Source organism: Schistocerca serialis, chromosome 7 (genome assembly GCF_023864345.2).
Source record: "Schistocerca serialis cubense isolate TAMUIC-IGC-003099 chromosome 7, iqSchSeri2.2, whole genome shotgun sequence".
NCBI classification, from domain to species: Eukaryota; Metazoa; Arthropoda; class Insecta; order Orthoptera; family Acrididae; genus Schistocerca; species Schistocerca serialis.
Window position 1 is genome coordinate 583,700,365 of NC_064644.1, and position 20,024 is coordinate 583,720,388.

The 20,024-nt window shown below is 43.8% G+C and overlaps 1 protein-coding gene across 2 annotated transcripts in view; it reads right to left on the reverse strand.

Moving 5' to 3' along the window:
- LOC126412485 (protein white-like) overlaps window positions 1-20,024 on the reverse strand; it is a 279,379-nt gene that overhangs the window by 34,051 nt on the left and 225,304 nt on the right. For both annotated transcript variants that reach the window (XM_050082106.1, XM_050082105.1), the window contains 2 exons: window positions 14,448-14,553; window positions 9,295-9,463 (listed from right to left, as the gene is read on the reverse strand). In XM_050082106.1, coding sequence (XP_049938063.1) covers window positions 9,295-9,463; window positions 14,448-14,553 — 275 coding nt within the window. The remainder of the gene's footprint in view (window positions 1-9,294; window positions 9,464-14,447; window positions 14,554-20,024) is intronic.

Here is a 20,024-nt window from a genome sequence, read left to right on the forward strand (position 1 = left end):
GGCCGTGTGCCTTTCCGGCGATGGTTGTTGGGTCATCAGCTCCCTCAGGGCTGTAAAATAAAAATCAGCCGTTGTGCGGTTCCACTGCGATTTGTCCTGCCCGTATCGTATCAACGTTCTCCGTAACGTTGGTTTTGCGCATTTAATCCACCACTGGAGAACCGAGGTGTATGCTCGTTGGCGGCGAACGCAGGTCTCCCAGGCCGCCTCTATCGACCGGTGACATTCAGTGTCACGTAAAAGTGCACAATTCATTTTCCAGGGACCTTTACTCCGCCATATCTTCTGACGCGTTAGTGAAATCGTACAGACGTACGCCATATGATCCGTAAAAGCCGCTGGCCAGATTTCGGCATCCAGTATCGTCGTCCGTAGAGCTCGTGTCACGTACACTCTATCAAGTCTACTCGCCGAGTGTCCCGTGACAAACGTATAACCCGGTCTGTCACCATGCTGCAGTTCCCAGGTATCCAGAAGCGCCATTTCGGTAATCAACGCACGCAGTTCCATGCATGGCACATAATGAGGTACTTGGTCCTTTTTGTCGACGACACAATTAAAGTCGCCGCCCACTACATAGTTATCAAAGCGTCCAGCGAACAACGGTGCTATCTCTTCGGTGTAAAAAGTCGCCCTTTCTCGTCGTTTTGTGGAGCCAGATGGTGCGTATAAATTGATGAAACGAACGCCGTCGACAGTGATCGCTATGCCGCGTGCCGAAGGGAGAGACCTGACGTCCTCCACTCCTATTCCTTCCCTGGTGAGAATCGCCACACCGCATCCACTTTCATCGTGCATTGAATAATGTGCCTCGTAACCGTAGAACTCTGGCGGCGATGTGAAACGCACTTCTTGTAGGAGTACAATATCCACGTCCGCAGCGCGTAACATATCTTTCAGCATTTGAAGTTTAAGCGGTGTCCGTATGCCATTAATGTTTATCGTGGCAATGCGGTACGCCCGGCTTGTGTTCATCAGTTGTAGGGCGCTGTCATTAAGCGTCCATCTGCACCCCCGGCGCTCCTCAACACACTAAGTTGGTCAACATTTCCCGACCCCTCCCGGCCTCTGGCCAGGACTGTCCTCAAACGTCGCTTTCGTAGTTTCATCCTGTTCCTGTTGGTCCATTTCTTGCGCCCAGTCCCCCAGCATATTTCCGGAACTGGTCGAAGGATGGGAGGCAACGTTGTCATCGCTCTGATGTTGGACAGTTGTCATCTCCACTTCCGCCTTCCGGTCACCAGAAGGAGAGTTCAAGTTATCGTCGCTGTGTAGTTCCTGCATCGTCATCTCGGTATCTGTTGAATCCACTGGTCTCAGGTCGATACTGTCGTTGTCGTCCACTGTCCCCTCGGGACTATGGCTATCGTCAGCAGAAGTCAGTCGACGCTTCTTTCTTCTCTTCGGCGAACGCTGTTTCCGTTGCCTTGCTTCCGCATCGGCTGTTGGGGTTGCGTATCCTCCGTCTTGGGCCTGGCCTATCACGCTCTCGGTGGAAGCACTGGCAGCCACCACGGATGAGCCTGGAGCGGCCGTCAGCTGCATCTCTTCTGTGGTGTTCTGTGTCTGCTGTGGTGGAACCGGTGGTCGGAGTTCCAGCCCGTTGATGTCCATGTTCTCTATAGGGGGCAGCTGCTGGTGCCCATCGGAAGTATCCCTCACGTCGCCTCTCAGGGCTTCCACAAAGGTCAACGGTAAGACAGTCGTCGGTTGTGGCGCCTGAACGTCATCCCGTGGAGTTTGCACTAAACGTCGCTGGAGGCATTCCGAGCGGACGTGACCTTCTTTCCCGCACCCCGAGCAAGTGCGAGGTTGCCCATCATAAATTATAATCTCTCGACAACCTCCTATGTACAAATAAGAGGGGACGTGCTTGCGCAGCTCTATCCGTATTTGTCTCACCCCATTTAAAACAGGGTACGTGGTAAAACTCGTCCATTTTTCGGCCACATGGGATAGAACTGTACCGTATGGTCGAAAGGCGTCGGTAACAAGTTCAGACGGGACCTCAAACGGAAGTTCGAAGACTCGTATAGTGCGGATCCCCATTCCCGCGTGATCGACTGTAACCGCACCAACATTCCCGTCGGCATGACAGAAACGATACCCTTTCGGTGATCGTTGTAGAAGTCTTTCGCAAGCAGCCTCGTCAACAAGCTTGACATAAACGACGCTTGAAACGAGCGATAAATTGATTCCCACGATTTCCTGTGGATCGATTTTTACCTCTTCTCTGAAGAAACGTTCAATCTCGTGTGCCTTTGGTCGTGTATAGTCGTTCGCAAAACTGAACTTCAAAGTCGTTTTTCTGTACGAGTGTGCCATCTCGTTCTAGACTCACAACACCGCACACGCGAAGCTGCTCCGGCGTAAACAAACAGGCGCTCGCACCACAGCGCGGCCGGCAGGCAACACGGTCCGCACTGTGTCACTGCCGAAGGCAGACTGCCAACTGAGCTACCCAAGCACGACTCATTCTGGAAACATCTCCCAGGCTGTGGCTAAGCCATCTCACGCAGTATCCTTTCTTTCAGGAGTGCTAGTTCTGCAAGGTTCGCAGGAGAGCTTCTGTAAAGTTTGGAAGGTAGGAGACGAGATACTGGCAGAAGTAAAGTTGTGAGGACGGGGCGTGAGTCGTGCTTGGGTAGCTCAGTGGTAGAGCACTTGCCCGCGAAAGGCAAAGGTCCCGAGTTCGAGTCTCGGTCCAGTACACAGTTTTAATCTGCCAGGAAGTTTCACTATTTCTCAGTTACTACCATTAACGCGATGGAGGTTACAGGTTCCTCACATAGTCCACCCACTACTCCCATATATTGCGCATCGCTGATGATAAAAATGAGATGCTAAATATCTCAAGAAAATGTCTTCTCCAAGCTGTAGGTTGTACGTGCAGCGGTCCAGAAATTGCTTCATTACTGGCTTCGAAACAGATAAATGAATTGACAGCACGACACAGCATTAACTGCGTAAGAGCTACTATAGTACTGTACATAGTTATTATTATTACTATAAATGGCTGTGGTCAGACATGAAGCATTAACAGCCCGAAGTCTTGGAATTTCTGCCAGTTCAGAAGTAAGGGATGCAGCAATCAAGTGATTTACGACCACTAAATGTAGTGCACACATTTTAACTTAGTTAATTTTAAAGGGGGGTTGCAGTGTGCAGGTCAAGAAAGCGCCTCAATCGAGAGGAGTAATACAGAGGAAGTACATTTTGTAACAAATGTCTACCCTCACTGCGGATAGTTAGCTTTCTTGTCTCAGAAGGAGTTGTGAGTAGCACTTGCAATGCACCACGAATTCCTTCGTCATCCATCCTAAAACACACACACACACACACACACACGTACGCACAAACTAAATATCATTCATAGTCATCTTTCATAATTTTAAAAATAAAAGTGTTGAAAGAAAAGCCTTTCATTCTACAATTTAATTTGGTGCTAAGTTTGGTGATGATGTGGAGGAGTAGAGGGCAACAGACCGTGGGGGGAGGGGTGTACACTAGCTAATGTCTAATTACACTCAGGGATAATGGTCTAAGAAAGGTTGTAAGCCACTGGTTTAAACGAGAGGAGTGAAAGGATCGCTATCTGGTATATGAATGCTTGTGCACCAGCACATTTTCATGTAGCCCTTCGGGAATACTTAGAACGAATGGCCGAATGTCTCGGTCGTGGTTCGCCGATAGCGCGGATGTACAGGTTCTCATTTTAATTTTTCTGCTATTTATGAAACCTTTGGTGTATTCCAGTCCTTTTGACCGTGTCGATGAACGTCGGGACGGATTGTGGATGGTTGTCAATGCATTCGGAACACGTCTGTGGCTTTGAAATGTGTACAGACATCATGAAAAGACGTGCTAAAGTCTACCTTCTTACGCACGGTGCCAGTGTGAGCACACGTTGCAATAGGTTTGTCCTCAAGTGAATTCCAGCAGTATGCATCCTAAGGGGAGTCTGTCACGATGTGTTCATGGACTTAGTCGTGTCGGATGAAGCATATTCGTTTGCCGATCTGTGTTTACCAGGATAATTTGTTTCATTTAGCCCTTTGGTTGGTACATAGTAAAGCCAAACACCTTATAGAACTGTATTATAAAATGTGTGGAATGCTAAAACACGAAATGAATTGATGACGAAAGATATGTATGGAAGATCCTTAACAGAAGAAGAGTCAGATTAGCAGTATTTTGCCATGACGTCTAGGAGTAAATAAGTTTACACTGGATCGAGCAGCAGAGGATTTTGTGAGTAGCAGGAATGAAGTGGTTAGCGCGAGATGGGGAAATACCTCTCTCTCCATTACCCCCGTCCCAAACAAGACTATTTGAAGAATAGAACTTATTTGTAGGAAAGAGACTGAAAAGTGTCATTACCTTACAAACAAATTAAGTGTTAAATATTTGACGTTATGGGTGAAGACGAAAAACCTTATTATGTTGGTTTTATTAGTTTCGGATTATTCACCCATAGACATTGCCAAAGTAAAAACCAACACTAGGGATGAAAGTCAGAAAAAGGTTGCAAAAGGTTTAGAATGTGGTTAAAGATCGTTAGGAGTTGGTAAGTGCTCTTACTGTCAAACAGTGGACGAGTATACTCCGCGTAAATTGCTCTCCGTTTTAACAAAAGCTGCTCTTTCACTCTTCGCAATGTTTATTACGTCATATCTACTTAACTATGTGTCTCGCAATGTTATTTTTTATACATGCATTGGCATATGTATATGCTGTCTGCAAAATGTATTGCGATTACAGTTTGTTGTAAAAAGGTAACAAATTAAAACGTGATGCCTCATGCTGAAGTTACTGCATGAACATTGAAAATATAGTAAGCGATAAGTATTTTTCTATTCATTGTTTTATGGGTCGTGTCAGCCAGAAAAGTTTGGAAAATGTTTGAAAGTATTTGTCAAGTTTGTTATAAGTCTCTAAGTGGTCTCATTCTCAAATACTGACCGGATATACGAGTAGTTTGGGTAATTTGCGGGCTTTGAGTTACGTATACAGAGTTTCTAACTTTAATTATAATTACCCAGTATTACAGTACAGCTACACACAGAGATCCAGTGTGGGTTCTAATCATCGTATGCCACCATAACATGGTGAGATATGCTACCGCGTCAATGTGAAACCGATGTGCGATGGAAAAAATTAGTTCCACTTTTGGCCACCGGGTTTTAATCTGGCGCTGTGAATGCAAGAAAAACTTACAGAAATATTTCCATGTGTAGTGAATTACGAACGCCATGCGGGCAGTAAAGCTCAGACAAGAGAGAAAGGCACGATGACGATTTTATTATAAACCGCCACATACACCATTTGTTTAACATGAGCAATAGAGACGTGATCAGCAGTTGCTCGCAGCAGTTCCGATGGAATATGCGCAGCATGTTCCTGTACACTGGCCTTACAATCAAGTGGATAACGAACGAGTCATTGGAAAATGTTGTGTTTGCTGAAGAGCCAACACCGTGTTACGAGTGGAGGCCGAAATGCACGAGTTTTAGCTCACGCAGGCTGGCGTGAGGAGGGAAGAACTATACTGACCTGAGGTCTGTAACATGATAAGGAATTAGAATTCAGAAAGCGGACGTAATTAGTTGGATACTTAACTTTAATCCATTAATGATGAACGTCGCTCTTGACGGTACATGGTGCACAATATTATCTGTTCGGAAGACATAGTAAGTGGATATGGCGCCTTGCTATGTCGTAGCAAATGATGTAGCTGAAGGCTATGCCAAACTGTCATCTCTGCAAATGAGAGCGTCTGTATACAGTGAACCATCGCTAGCAAAGTCGGCTGTACAACTGGGGCGAGTGCTAGGAAGTCTCTCTAGACCTGCCGTGTGGCGGCGCTCGGTCTGCAATCACTGATAGTGGCGACACGCGAGTCCGTCGTATACTAACGGACCGCGGCCGATTTAAAGGCTACCACTTAGCAAGTGTCGTGTCTGGAGGAGACACCACAGAAAATACGTTCTTTTAGATATCCCCTGTGTCGAACGTCACACTATGCATCTGGAAAACCTATGGAGATAACACGTTCGTGGAAGGTTGCATTAAGCAGATCTCTCACTGAGCGAGCGACATGAGGTATTGCCCCATCTCGTATGGAAGCAGTGGTTTGCACACGGTTGCGCTCTTCCAAATCGTGAATCACATGTGGTACAAGGAGGTCCCGATAACGTGCAGACGTCACGGTAGACCTGACAGGCCTCTTTGTGTAATCTCTTCAAAGAAGAACGGACCGAGAATAAAGGCGGTTGTGAATCCACACAACACAATCACATAGGGCGCATGCAATGGCTCTTCGTATACTACACGCGGTTTAACAGAATCCCAAATTCGGCAGTTCACTGCGCCCGGTAGTGTTAGATGTGGTTTGTCACTGAATAGACTGCTGCCTGGCCACGTGTCATCAACTTCGATTCGCGACAGAAACCGAAGAGCAAATTGAGGACATTGCTGCCGACCATGAGGTTTTAGCTGCTGCTTCGTCTGCATCTTGTATGGGTACGAGTGTAAAATAGATGGCAGAACTTTCCGTACTGTTGACCGTGGAACAGACAATTCTCGTGACACTGCAGTAATAATAGCACTGTTCGTGCCACGAGCTGCGTCGTCGATCAGTAGTAGAATTTTGGAACACGTATTATGTTCAAGTATAATTACTTTTCTGGAGACTATAAATCTACTCTGTAGGAATTAGCATGGGTTTCGAAAAAGACGATCATGTGAAACCCAGCTCGCGCTATTCGTCGGCGAGACTCAGAGGGCCATAGACACGGGTTCCCAGGTAGATGCCGTGTTTCTTGACTTCCGCGAGAGTTGCGGTGGCTGCTTTCGGAGAAGAGAATTGGTAAGAGCTTGTGTCTACGCTCTTTTCCGTACGGTATTGCTGCCTGCCGTTATAAACGGGTGAAAATCAGGCGCTTGTATTGACTATACGGGAGCTGGTGATGTAAAATTACATTTGTGACTGAGTCTCACTTGTACTGTGACAATTTAGAGGCCAAAACTGTGGTGGTTTCATTAGGTCTGGTTCGTTGCTGTGCAACTAAGGGAGTCAGTTATTTGGGGTAACTGAGGGATCACCATTATATTGGTCTAAGTGATATGTTCTCCACGTTTTGTCTATGGCTTTGCGAATCGAAATCGTGGGGGAGTACGTGTGAGTAATTTGCTATTGTATTGATGGCTATGTTGTAAAGACTGTTCTCTGGTGTGTTAAATCACGCGCTGATTTGTAGCCAATGTAAGCAGAAGTTACCATTGCTACTTGCTTATGTGCTACTGTCCTTATGATTGGCGTTGTTTGTATTTTGATTGTGGGTGTGCTCACGTTTAAAAGAAAATTACGGCTATTATTCATAAGGGTTGTCTACTAAGGAAATTGCTTAAGCTTTTATCATATGCTGGTCTGTTTGCCTATCACATTGGCTTTCTATGCAGTAACTGAAGGAATGTGTATGGTGGTTCAAGATTGTAGGCTGACTAGTATTTGAACTGGTGTTGAGGTTAAGGGCGAGATCAGCATCCCGCAAACCCGCACGCTGCGCGTGGTTAAATGTTCCGCTATTGGCGAGCCGGCTCTCTGTTCTTGGATTTTGTAAGGATACGTGATGAGTGCATCGCTGTAGTTTTTCGTGTGCCAAATTGCGGGGTGTCGGTGCCGTACTAGGGCTAGAATTGTGATGTATGCTGTGTTGAAAGGGAATTAACTGTACCAAACTTAAGAGAGCTTTTAGTTTGTTTTAGGTCTGTACATGAAATGATGTTAATGTTTTGTCGATTGCGGCAATAACTTCCTGTGTGGGGAGATCCTCTGAGGGACTGCAGTCAGTCCATCTGAAACGTGCTGCTTAAAACTTGGGACTGCAGTTATATATTACTGTTTAATATTAGAATGTAATATGGTTGTTGAGGATTATGTAATTAATTTTGATCGCTGGTTCCTTAAAGGAAGTATTTCGTTTTAAAATATGTGCTCGGTCAGAGCCTATTTAAATATGATTTTAACTCATTATTCAAATTTTTAGTCTTGCTGTCTTAAAAGGCTTTCAGTTAAATGATTGCTATTTGCCTGTTTAAATGTTTGAGTGACTTAAAGGAAAAGAATATTATTTTTTTAATTTTGTACTGATTGTTCCTTTTGGGTAATACCTTGTAAGTAGGCTGTTTAGGTTTTTTTATTGGTAACGCCACCTCTGTATGACAATCACTGGCTGTGCTGTGTGCAGTCTGTGGCTGCTTTGCATTGTTGTAATACTCGCCATTGTAGTGTTAGGCAGCTGGCTGTGAACAGCGCGTAGCGTTGCGCAGTTGGAGGTGAGCCGCCAGCAGTGGTGGATGTGGGGAGAAAGATGGCGGAGTTTTGTAATTTGTCATGAACTGCTAGATATATGATGATATTAAGGTAAATACATTGTTTGTTCTCTATTAATATCTTTCATTTGCTAACTATCCCTATCAGTAGTTAGTGCCTTCCGTAGTTTGAATCTTTTATTTAGCTGGCAGTAGTGGCGCTCGCTGTACTGCAGTAGTTCGAGTAATGAAGGTTTTTGTGAGGTAAGTGATTTCTGAAAGGTATAGGTTAATGTTAGTCAGGGCCATTCTTTTGTAGGGATTATTGAAAGTCAGATTGCGTTGCGCTAAAAAATATTGTATGTCAGTTTAAGGATAGTCATGTATAATTGTTCAAAGGGGACGTTTCAACCTGACTTATGTGTTCAATAAATGTCTAGTCAATAGTGATGCACTGTTCTATCGCTAGCCCACCCCTTCCACTCCACAGCCTATTGAGCTGCTTTGTGTCGAAATTGTGTTCAGAACACCCCTCTGACCGGACACCTCAGGTGGTGTACGCGTACGTCGAGAACTTGTCTGCGCAGCAATCGCCGACATAGTGTAGCTGAGGCGGAATAAGGGGAACATGCCCGCATTCGCCGAGGCATATGTAAAACCGCCTAAAAACCATTCTCAAACTGGCCGGCTCACCGGATCTCGACCCAAGTCCGCCGGGCGGATTCGTTACGGGGAGCAGGCGCACCTTCCCGCTCCGGAAAGCCGTGCGTCAGACCGATCGGATAACCAGGCGGGCAACTATTAAATTAGATGAATAATCAAAGTGTTTGTTTGTCTTGGAAGCCGTTGGATAGTCAACTTTCAATTGGAATCGGGTGGTCCGGATTACCGTTCCTAGTCGTTTGGTAATACAGACGGAGGGCAGCACCAGACTACGGTGGCGCTGAGCGCGGCCGCGCGCCGGCTCCAGGCGGGACGCACCTCGTCGAAGTCGACCGTCTGCAGGACGACGTGGCCGCTGACCGGGCAGGTGGTGTTGCTGGAGCACTCGATGTGTGGCACGCCGGCCCACTGGTTGACGAACATGGCCTCGTTGCCGTAGCGGAACCACGACAACCGCGCCAGCCACTCCAGCGACGCCGGCACCGACCTGCCCAAACAACAGTCCCACTCACCAGAGTTGAGTTATACCACTTTGGCTCTGTGCGGCTCATTGTTGCATTTCATTGTTGTCGAAAAGAATACGTAGCCTCCATTCATCCGAATGTTCATTACAGTATCGTATAAATATTTGAATGTAGATCACTCAAGAACTTTTCGACATATATATAACTGCCTATATATATATATATATATATATATATATATATATATATATATATATATATATATATATATATATAGGCAGTTATGAGAGTCGAGGAACATGAAAGGGAAGCAGTGGTTGGGAAGGGAGTGAGACAGGGTTGTAGCCTCTCCCCAATGCTGTTGAATCTGTATATTGGGCAAGCAGTAAAGGAAACGAAAGAAAAGTTCGGAGTAGATATTAAAATCCATGGAGAAGAAATAAAAACGTTGAGGTTCGTCGATGACATTGTAATTCTGTCAGAGACAGCAAAGGACTTGGAAGAATAGTTGAACGGAATGGACAGTGTCTTGAAAGGAGGGTATAAGATGAACATCAACAAAAGCAAAACGAGGATAATGGAATGTAGTCGAATTAAGCCGGGTGATGCTGAGTGAATTAGATTAGGAAATGAGACACTTAAAGTAGTAAAGGAGTTTTGATATTTGGGGAGCAAAATAACTGATGATGGAAGAAGTAGAGAGGATATAAAATGTAGACTGGCAATGGCAAGGAAAGCGTTTCTGAAGAAGAGAAATTTGTTAACATCGAGTATTGATTTAAGTGTCAGGAAGTCGTTTCTGAAAGTATTTGTATGGAGTGTAGCCATGTATGGAAGTGAAACGTGGACGATAAATAGTTTAGACAAGAAGAGAATAGAAGCTTTCGAAATGTGGTGCTACAGAAGAATGCTGAAGATTAGATGGGTAGATCACATAACTAATGAGGAGGTATTGAATAGAATTGGGGAGAAGAGGAGTTTGTGGCACAACTTGACTAGAAGAAGGGATCGGTTGGTAGGACATGTTCTGAGGCATCAAGGGATCACCAATTTAGTACTGGAGGGCAGCATGGAGGGTAAAAATCGTAGAGGGAGACCAAGAGATGAATACACCAAACAGATTCAGAAGGATGAAGGCTGCAATAGGTACTGGTAGATGAACAGGCTTACACAGGATAGAGTAGCATGGAGAGCTGCACAAACCAGTCTCAGGACTGAAGACGACAACAACAACATATACAGGGTGTTACAAAAAGGTACGGCCAAACTTTCAGGAAACATTCCTCACACACAAAGAAAGAAAATATGTTATGTGGACATGCGTCCGGAAACGCTTACTTTCCATGTTAGAGCTCATTTTATTACTTCTCTTCAAATCACATTAATCATGGAATGGAAACACACAGCAACAGAACGTACCAGCGTGACTTCAAACACTTTGTTACAGGAAATGTTCAAAATGTCCTCCGTTAGCGAGGATACATGCATCCACCCTCCGTCGCATGGAATCCCTGATGCGCCGATGCTGCCCTGGAGAATGGCGTATTGTATCACAGCCGTCCACAATACGAGCACGAAGAGTCTCTACATTTGGTACCAGGGTTGCGTAGACAAGAGCTTTCAAATGGTCCCATAAATGAAAGTCACGAGGGTTGAGGTCAGGAGAGCGTGGAGGCCATGGAATTGGTCCGCCTCTACCAATGCATCGGTCACCGAATCTGCTGTTGAGAAGCGTACGAACATTTCGACTGAAATGTGCAGGAGCTCCATCGTGCATGAACCACATGTAGTGTCGTACTTGTAAAGGCACATGTTCTAGTACTACAGGTATGAAATCGTGATAACGTGCTCCATTGAGCGTAGGTGGAAGAACATGGGGCCCAGTCAAGACATCACCAATAATGCCTGCCCAAACGTTCACAGAAAATCTGTGTTGATGACGTGAATGCACAATTGCGTGGGGATTCTGGTCAGCCCACACATGTAGATTGTGAAAATTTACAATTTGATCACGTTGGAATGAAGCCTCATCCGTAAAGAGAACATTTGCACTGAAATGAGGATTCACACATTGTTGGATGAACCATTCGCAGAAGTGTACCCGTGGAGGCCAATCAGCTGCTGATAGTGCCTGCACACGCTGTACACGGCACGGAAACAACTGGTTCTCCCGTAGCACCCTCCGTTCAGTGACGTGGTCAACGTTACCTTGTACAGCAGCAACTTCTCTGACGCTGACATTAGGGTTATCGTCAACTGCACGAAGAATTGCCTCGTCCATTGCAGGTGTCCTCGTCGTTCTAGGTCGCGAGTCATAGGCTGGAATGTTCCGTGCTCCCTAAGACGCCTATCAATTTCTTCGAACGTCTTCCTGTCGGGACACCTTCGTTCTGGAAATCTGTCTCGATACAAACGAACCGCGCCACGGCTATTTCCCCGTGCTAATCCATACATCAAATGGGCATCTGCCAACTCTGCATTTGTAAACATTGCACTGACTGCAAAACCACATTCGTGATGAACACTAACCTGTTGATGCTACGTACTGATGTTCTTGATACTAGTTACCTTCCTTCAATTGGGCCAACTGGCGGTGAATCGAGGAAGTACAGTACATACTAACGAAACTAAAATGAGCTCTAACATGGAAATTAAGCGTTTCCGGACACGTGTCCACATAACATCTTTTCTTTATTTGTGTGTGAGGAATGTGTCCTGAAAGTTTGGTCGTACCTTTTTTGTAACACCCTATATATATATATATATATATATATATATATATATATATATATATATATATATATTTGTAACACCCTATATATATATATATATATAGGGTGTTACAAAAAAGGTACGACCAAACTTTCAGGACACATTCCTCACACACAAATAAAGAAAAGATATATATATATATATATATATATATATATATATATATCGAAAAGACTTTCCCTTATTACATAAATTACATATATATAAATTACATATATATATATATAGTATCCGAAAAGACTTTCCCCGATTACATAAATTGATAACTCAGGCTAGAAGTAAGATACAAATATGAAACTTGTGTCGCATTGTTTGCAACTATCGAAGTTTTTTTTTTGGTTTTAGGTTCGCAGTACGTAAGTAGTGGATCAGGTGCAGTGCCCAAGAAGCCATGTTAACCAATCAGGAGAAGGCACAGTGTGTCCTGTGGTACCATGAGACACGATCACCAACCACAGTGCAGAGACACTTCCAGGCAACATTTGGAAGGAATCCACCTGATGTCAAGAGCATTAAAGTCTGGTATGAGAAGTTCAAGAACACAGGATCGGTTGCTGACCTTCCGAGGTCTGGTCGACCGAGAACCTCAGCAGACAGGGTGGAAGCTGTAAGACAGTCTTTTCTGCGAAGTCCGAAGAAAATTACATTTTACATAAACGTTTATTGTTTCGTGCATACAAAGTGCAAGTCGTTCCGGCCTTGTTGCTCAATGATACTACACGTCGATATGACTTTGCGGTCGAAATGTTATCACGTATTGAGGACGATGATGGTTATCTCAGACGAACTGCCTTTTCCGACGAAGGGACCTTTTTTGTCAGTGGAGTAGTGAATCGCCATAATAGCCATAATATGCGCATTTGGGTTTCACAACCCCCTGACGAGGGGCACCAGAGGCAGTCCAAAGGAGAATGTTTGGTGCACGCTATTGCACGATCGACTTATCCGACCATTCTTCTTCGCTGAGGCTACCATCACATCTGCAGTGCATCTGGACATGTTGCAACTGTATGCTGTTCCTCAGCTGCTTCTGTATAATCTCGATGTCTTGTTTCAGCAAGACGGTGCACCGCCTCATTGGGGTTTGGACGTCCGTGCCTATCTCGATATGACCTTTCCTGGGCGATGGATTGGTCGTGATGGGCCAACGGTCCACGCTCTCCTGACATAACCCCATTAGAATTCTTTTTATGGGGTTATGTCAAGGACGAGGTCTACCGAACACGTGTACCAGATCTTGAAACCCTGCGGTAACGGATAACCACAGCCGTTGAATCGATCCATCCAGTGATGTTGGCTAATGTGTGGACGGAAATTGAATATCGCCTACATGTGCTACGTGCTACCAAGGGTGCTCATGTGGAAGTTTACTGATGTGTGAAAAAAACTTTGATAGTTTGTAAACAATTAGACACCAGTTTCATATTTCTATCTTACTTCTAGCCTCAGTTATCAATTTATGTAATCAGGGAAAGACTTTTCGGACACCATATATAGAGTTCATTAGTGTATAGTGTAAAAGTCTGAATTAAACTGATCAGTATTCCGAATGTTAATTGTAGCGAAGCGATTTTGACTATTTTTCGTCCGTGACTGTCTCAAGAAATATGTAAAGTTTTTTTTTAAATTACCGCTACCAGTCACAAACTTTGTCAACTATTGCATTATTTATTTATTTAGCGACATGTTTCGAGGGAATACCTCATCTTCAGGCTAAATGGCATTACAAAAACAACTTTATAATAAGGTCATACCAATGTTACATAGCCTTTTCGTAAATGCTCTGGTCATCCTGGGGAAGAAGAGAAAGTAAGAGGCGATGTCACTTTGGAAGCTGGACTGATGTTTGCACGAAGATGTTTTGTAACGGCCGCTCACTTTGTTCTTGTGGCGTGGCAGTCTCGTTGTGATGCGCTGATGTGTATCCATTTCCGTGGCTCTCTTGGTCACACCCCTCGAAACATGTCGCTAAATAAATACGTAATATAATAGCTGACAAAGTTTGTGAGTGATAGCGGTAATTTAAAAAAACCTTACATTCTAATTATAGTGTACTCTAAAAATCTGAAGTGAATCGTTTAAATACTTTTCGAGACTTTTTGCAACAAATTAAACAACGAATTATCGTTGTATAGCAGTCTGGTTAAAACTATATCTGCGTCTGCGCTTTCGACTAGAAGCTTTATGTTATGCAGTATAACAAAGTTCTTGTCGTTGAGCTAAGCGTGGACTCACCTGACGTTTAAGAAGAAACCGCCGAAGAGCAGGAACGGGAAGATGAGTGGCTGCGCCATCGACATTGCCACCGAAATGCTGGAGCTGACGCACGACACGAAGTAACCTGCCAACAGCGCAAAGTGCGACCCGTTACACCGCCAGCAGCGAACCAACCCGTCCAGGAGCGGTCGACATGAGCGGACCGTCAAATCAGAGGAGGCTCGGTTGCCCTTTTTACTCTGAGCGGTTGTTACCAAAGTGTTTCTCCTCTCTTCCCATTTCAATTCATCTTAGAATAGTTAACAGGCACCTCGGACAACCATTTAGCCCCCCTCCCCCCCCCCCCCTCTCCCTCCCCAGGCATCACAATGAAACCGTGAAACGCTGCATATGGTATTGATAATGCTCTCGATCCGACGAGGAAGAGAATCCACAATTTCTTCAGCCATGCCACAGCCGTTGGAGTGCCAATGACTGATTACTAGATGCCGTTTTGCGTAGAGCTAAAACATTGAGGGTATGTTGATTACTACGTCTTAAAAATTTATGGGAAGTGGTTCAAATTTCGACGAGGGTCTGCATTTGGGCTAGCTAGAAGTTTCGTACTGAGAGGTGCTGCAGGCGATGTAAAAAAGCGCTTCAGATCATTGCAGATTTCTGCAAAACTGAAACGTCAGTTCATTGTCGTATGCGACTATAATCAACATGTACTCAATTTTGACCATCTTGAAACTTTTGCAGGCATGCATTCTGTACTTTTAATCGAGTTTCCGTGTTTAAGAAGAGTCCACTTCCTAATATACCTTGTTAAGGGCAAGCTAAGCTCTGAAAATATCTTCAGCTTTAATATCTCCCATTTTACGTTGTTTCGCAATTAACCTGAAAATTACGTAGTAGTAATGGTCTAAATTATGACTAAGATATTGGACCATTTTTATGTGATTTTATCCTTCAGAATATCCTTAGCAATTATTTAAAGATAAAAGTTCAGAACTATTACAAAATTTGGATAATAAAATACTGAAGCTTTTCGTTCGGACATAGAATTTAATTCCAGTTGCCAATTACGGCAGGGCAAATTTTCATTTATTAAATACGATAGAACCTGCAGTCGCTTTCATTTGTTCAGAAGTCCGTTGGTCTTTTCTAGCTTCAAGGTTAAGTTTCATATAGTTAAAGTCAATATTAAAGGGATTAAAGAATTAAACAAAAGGAATTGTTTCCAGGCATTCTGTGGGCTGTTGCTACTCGTGGTCCGTTACTGTTCTGAAAGTAATAGGAAAAAAATGCTTGAGGTTTTTCCAATAATTTACTAGAGACAAAATTCAGTGAATAAGTCAACGATAATTTTTGGGCCTCAGTTATTACCTTCAATAAATTCTTCAGGGTATCAGACCGCATCGTCATAATTTTAAAATGCGCCAACGTTTCGGCCAGCGTTGCAGCTAGCCTTCATCAGGGCCTTACGTAAACTGAGTTTACGTAAGGCCCTGATGAAGGCTAGCTGCAACGCTGGCCGAAACGTTGGCGCATTTTAAAATTATGACGATGCGGTCTGATACCCTGAAGAATTTTATTGAAGAAGACAACGGCCGCGGAAGCCTACGCTTACACTCAGTTATTACGTTAATCGTTGCCGTAAGTGGAGTAAATAGCATGCAATGGTATTTTACCTGTCGATTGAGATATTAATTAATTAAATCACAATTAAAGACAGAAAATATAACTCAAATTACAAGCAGAGAGAGTACTGAGTGTCCATAACATATCCATCGTCAAAATGTAAGAGAAAGAACAGCATTTTGCCACCGAGAACGTTGAAAGAATCATATTATTTCGTGTTCACGGTAACCTAGATGACTGGTAGAAAAAATTACCACCAAATCGTCACAGAATCGCCTACAGTATGAACTACACCCTCCATGCGCTGTGAGTAAAACGCACCATCGGTCTGTCGGTATACTCGATGACTTGCGTCCTTTGGAAACAGACAAATTTCTAACGAGACAGATCCCGTTATACGCTCCACTCAGCCACTGCCCAGCTCTTTTGTCGTTTCGAACATTGAAGACGTGCATCTCTATGTGAGAAATCGCCTATCGCCCAGTACCCAACTCCAAATGTCCACTGTACGTTCACTCGAAATGTGGTTGAAACGGAACTGCATTCAATGACAGCTGCAATTCTGGGGTGATTTGATGTTGTCATTCATATTCAACAACTCTACGAAAATTATTTCAAAATTACATTTAATATTCGTACATTATCTTAAGGTGCTTTATGTGTGATGCATTTCTCGTGGTTATTCGTTATGACGTTGCTATCAGTGTTGCTGGGCTTCATTTCTATCACTTATTACTTAGCGCGTAAAATAATTTTTAGTACTGACACCACAGGGGAATTAATAGTACACGTTACTGTGAGGAAGTAGGTTTCAGTTTGAATCTTCACTGCATTTCTAATTGGTTCTGCAGTGATGTTCTGTAGAATTGACTACATGCTTCCTTTGCATGAATGAAAGTTAAAATAGTATTTTATTTAATCTGCCTGAAGTTTCAAGACGGCGCACAGTCTACTGCAGAGTGAAAATTTCTTATAGAATATTACTATTACTGTGAGTTATTTCGTTTATCCGATACTATAAGAGAAAAGAATGGTAAGTGCAAGTAAATGTCTTAAGAGAACTGGCGACCTTTTCTTTGCCACAAAAATGAGTAGTGTCTTTCCCGTGAGTAAAGACGCAGTGAACTCACATACTACTGTAGTTGTATAATTTTCCACGTATAGAGCAGCTACTCAAAAGCGGTGAATTTGAAGTTGTACTGTTAACATATTTAATTTTCGAAGAAGCGATAGATAAAGTTACAAAATGTCTTGCGATACAATCAGATTCAAGTTAATTATCTATCAGTATAAAGCTCAAACGGGAATGGGAGGGGACATTATAGTGGGGCCTACAGACATTGACTAGTCGCACTGTCTGCAGTGACGGTTCACAAGAAACCTTTTATACAGTATTGTCTGTATCTTATACAGAATTATCTATCAAGATGGTTGACTGCTACTGTACCAGCTCCACTCCGTAAACATTTGGATAAGACATTGCAATCCACCGTACTCGATCCCCTAAACCCTCAATAAGAATTAACGTGCTCTTCCTCCCTCATCCCCTCCCACATGAGGACTAAACCGAAAAGATTCCATTTCTAATACATTTTTACTCGCTAGCTCGACATTTCTTTCTGATTGTCATAGCTGGTTTGTAACCAAATAAAGTTACCTCACAAGCTACTCATGTTTTTTCTACTATTATAGTATACTTACATCTGTGTCAGTTTCCGCTTTTAACTGTGGTACACTCCTTATGGTATAACAAACAGACAGAAGATGATTTCGCTGCGCAGGGTCATTCAAAAAGAAAGACCAGACAAACTATTAAAGATAGAAAGACATTGTGCTTGTTAGTGGACAGAGGAAAGTTCAAAGTCTTATATTCACACAGGCACGTCACGTAGAAGGTGCAATTAGACGAATGACGAACACTAACTTCACTTAACGAAGGTTTATTCAGAACTTGCACATTCAAGAGCGCGGAACGAACTGCCTCCGATCCGAACACATACAGTATATACACAGTTACAGAACATTCCATTGACATTTGTGGATACTTCTAGAATGTACTCGAACCGAATATACAAATTAAAAGTTTACAGTCCAGATGAGTTTTGAACTCACGGCCTTCCATCCAAAGTTGGTTATCATAACCACTACACCACTGCGCAACTCAGATTCTTCTGCGACATTGCTCCCTCCTTACGAGAACAGCGTCTAGGTGTTACGTCGTTCTAGTCCGGGAAAGAGTCATCGGTCCTGCATACTCGGACTCCCGATGAGTGGTGCTCGTCCTGGCGGTAATCTTAGAATTTCTTTTGCCGCTACGCTCTTCGTCATCTTTCCGCTTGTTGCCTGTCGCTGGAACTTCGAATTTGCCCTGGGTTGCAGGACCTTTATAGGGCTTCATTTGATGGACGTGGAACGTATCTCTGATCTTTACCTTCGTAAGTAACATCAGACAACTGTTATAACCTCATAAGGTCTAAAGTAGCGCCTGAGGAGTTTCTCAGAGAGACCAACCTTCCGAACAGGAGTGAAGATCCAGACGAGGTCACCAGTCTGGTAGACAACAGGGCGGTGGCTCGTGTCGTACCTTCGGCGATCTTTTTCTTCAGCCTGCAGTGTACGGAGTCGAGCTAACTGCCAAGCTTCCTCAGCTTTGGTTAACACCTGGCCGATGCAGTCGTAGTCCACGTCATCAGGATGTAACGGAAACACAGTGTCCATCGTCGTAGTCACCTCACGCCCATGCACCAGGAAAAAGGGCTTAAATCCTGTGGTGTCTTGTTTGGCTGTGTTGTAGGCAAACGTCACGAAAGGTAGCACGTCATCCCAGCTGCTCTGCTCAATATAAACGAACATTGATAGCATGTCGGCCAAGGTCTTATTAAGGCGTTCAGTAAGCCCGTTAGTTTGCGGACGGTAGGCAGTCGTCATGTGATGAGTAATATTGCACCGACGATTTATCTCTGTCACAAGATTCGATTGAAAAATTTTCTCCCGATCCGTAATTAGCGACCTTTGGTCAACGTGTTTTAATACAATCTCTTCCACGATGAATTTGGCTACCTAGGATGCTTAGGCTGTTTTCACGGCTTTTGTAATAGCATAGCGTGTCAGATAATCAGTGCAAACCATAATCCATCTACTGGACGTTGGAAATCGTCACAGAAGGTCAATCCCAACACCCTGGAAAGGCGTTTCGGATGGTGGAATTGGTATGAGTCGGCCAGGTAGTTTCTGACTTTCTCCTCTGGCACTCTCAACAGTGCGACACATAGTGACGGTCACTCCTAAATAAACCTGGCCAGAAAAATCTCTTGCGGATTCTATGTCTTAATAACTCCTAAATGTCCGGCCTCAGGTGTGTCATGGAATTTCCGTAGAACACCTAAGTGCATGTGTTTAGGAATCACCGGTAGCCACCTCTTTCTATAGGGATCAAAGATTTTCTTTCAAAGTAATCCATTAAGTACCTTAAATTGTCCTTTCACATCCTCTGACCGATTTAAGGCAAGCATAGTTTGAGATATCTTGGCTTCTTTCTTCTGCTCAGCAGAGAGACCCTAGAGTGCAGCGAGACAGTCACTATCTTCATCAAAGTCTTGATGATCTTGCACAGGTGTTCTTGAGAGACAGTCTGCATCTAGGTGTTTTCTTCTACTTTTGTACACTATGGTAACATCATACTCTTGAAGATGTAGTCCCCACCTGACGAGTCGTCCTGTTGGATCCTTAAGACTTGTCAACCAACAAAGTGTATGATGGACTGTAACAGCTGTGAACGGCCTACCATAGAGATTCTGTCGAAATTTGAACATGGCCCACATCACAGAAAAACATCCTCTTTCTGTAGTTGAATAGTTTCTCTCGACTTTTGCAAGTGGCCGAGAAGCATAGACTATAAACTTCTCTTTTCCATCCGAAATTTGCACCAGAACAGCACCGATCCCATACCCACTAGCATCTGTGTGTAGTTCT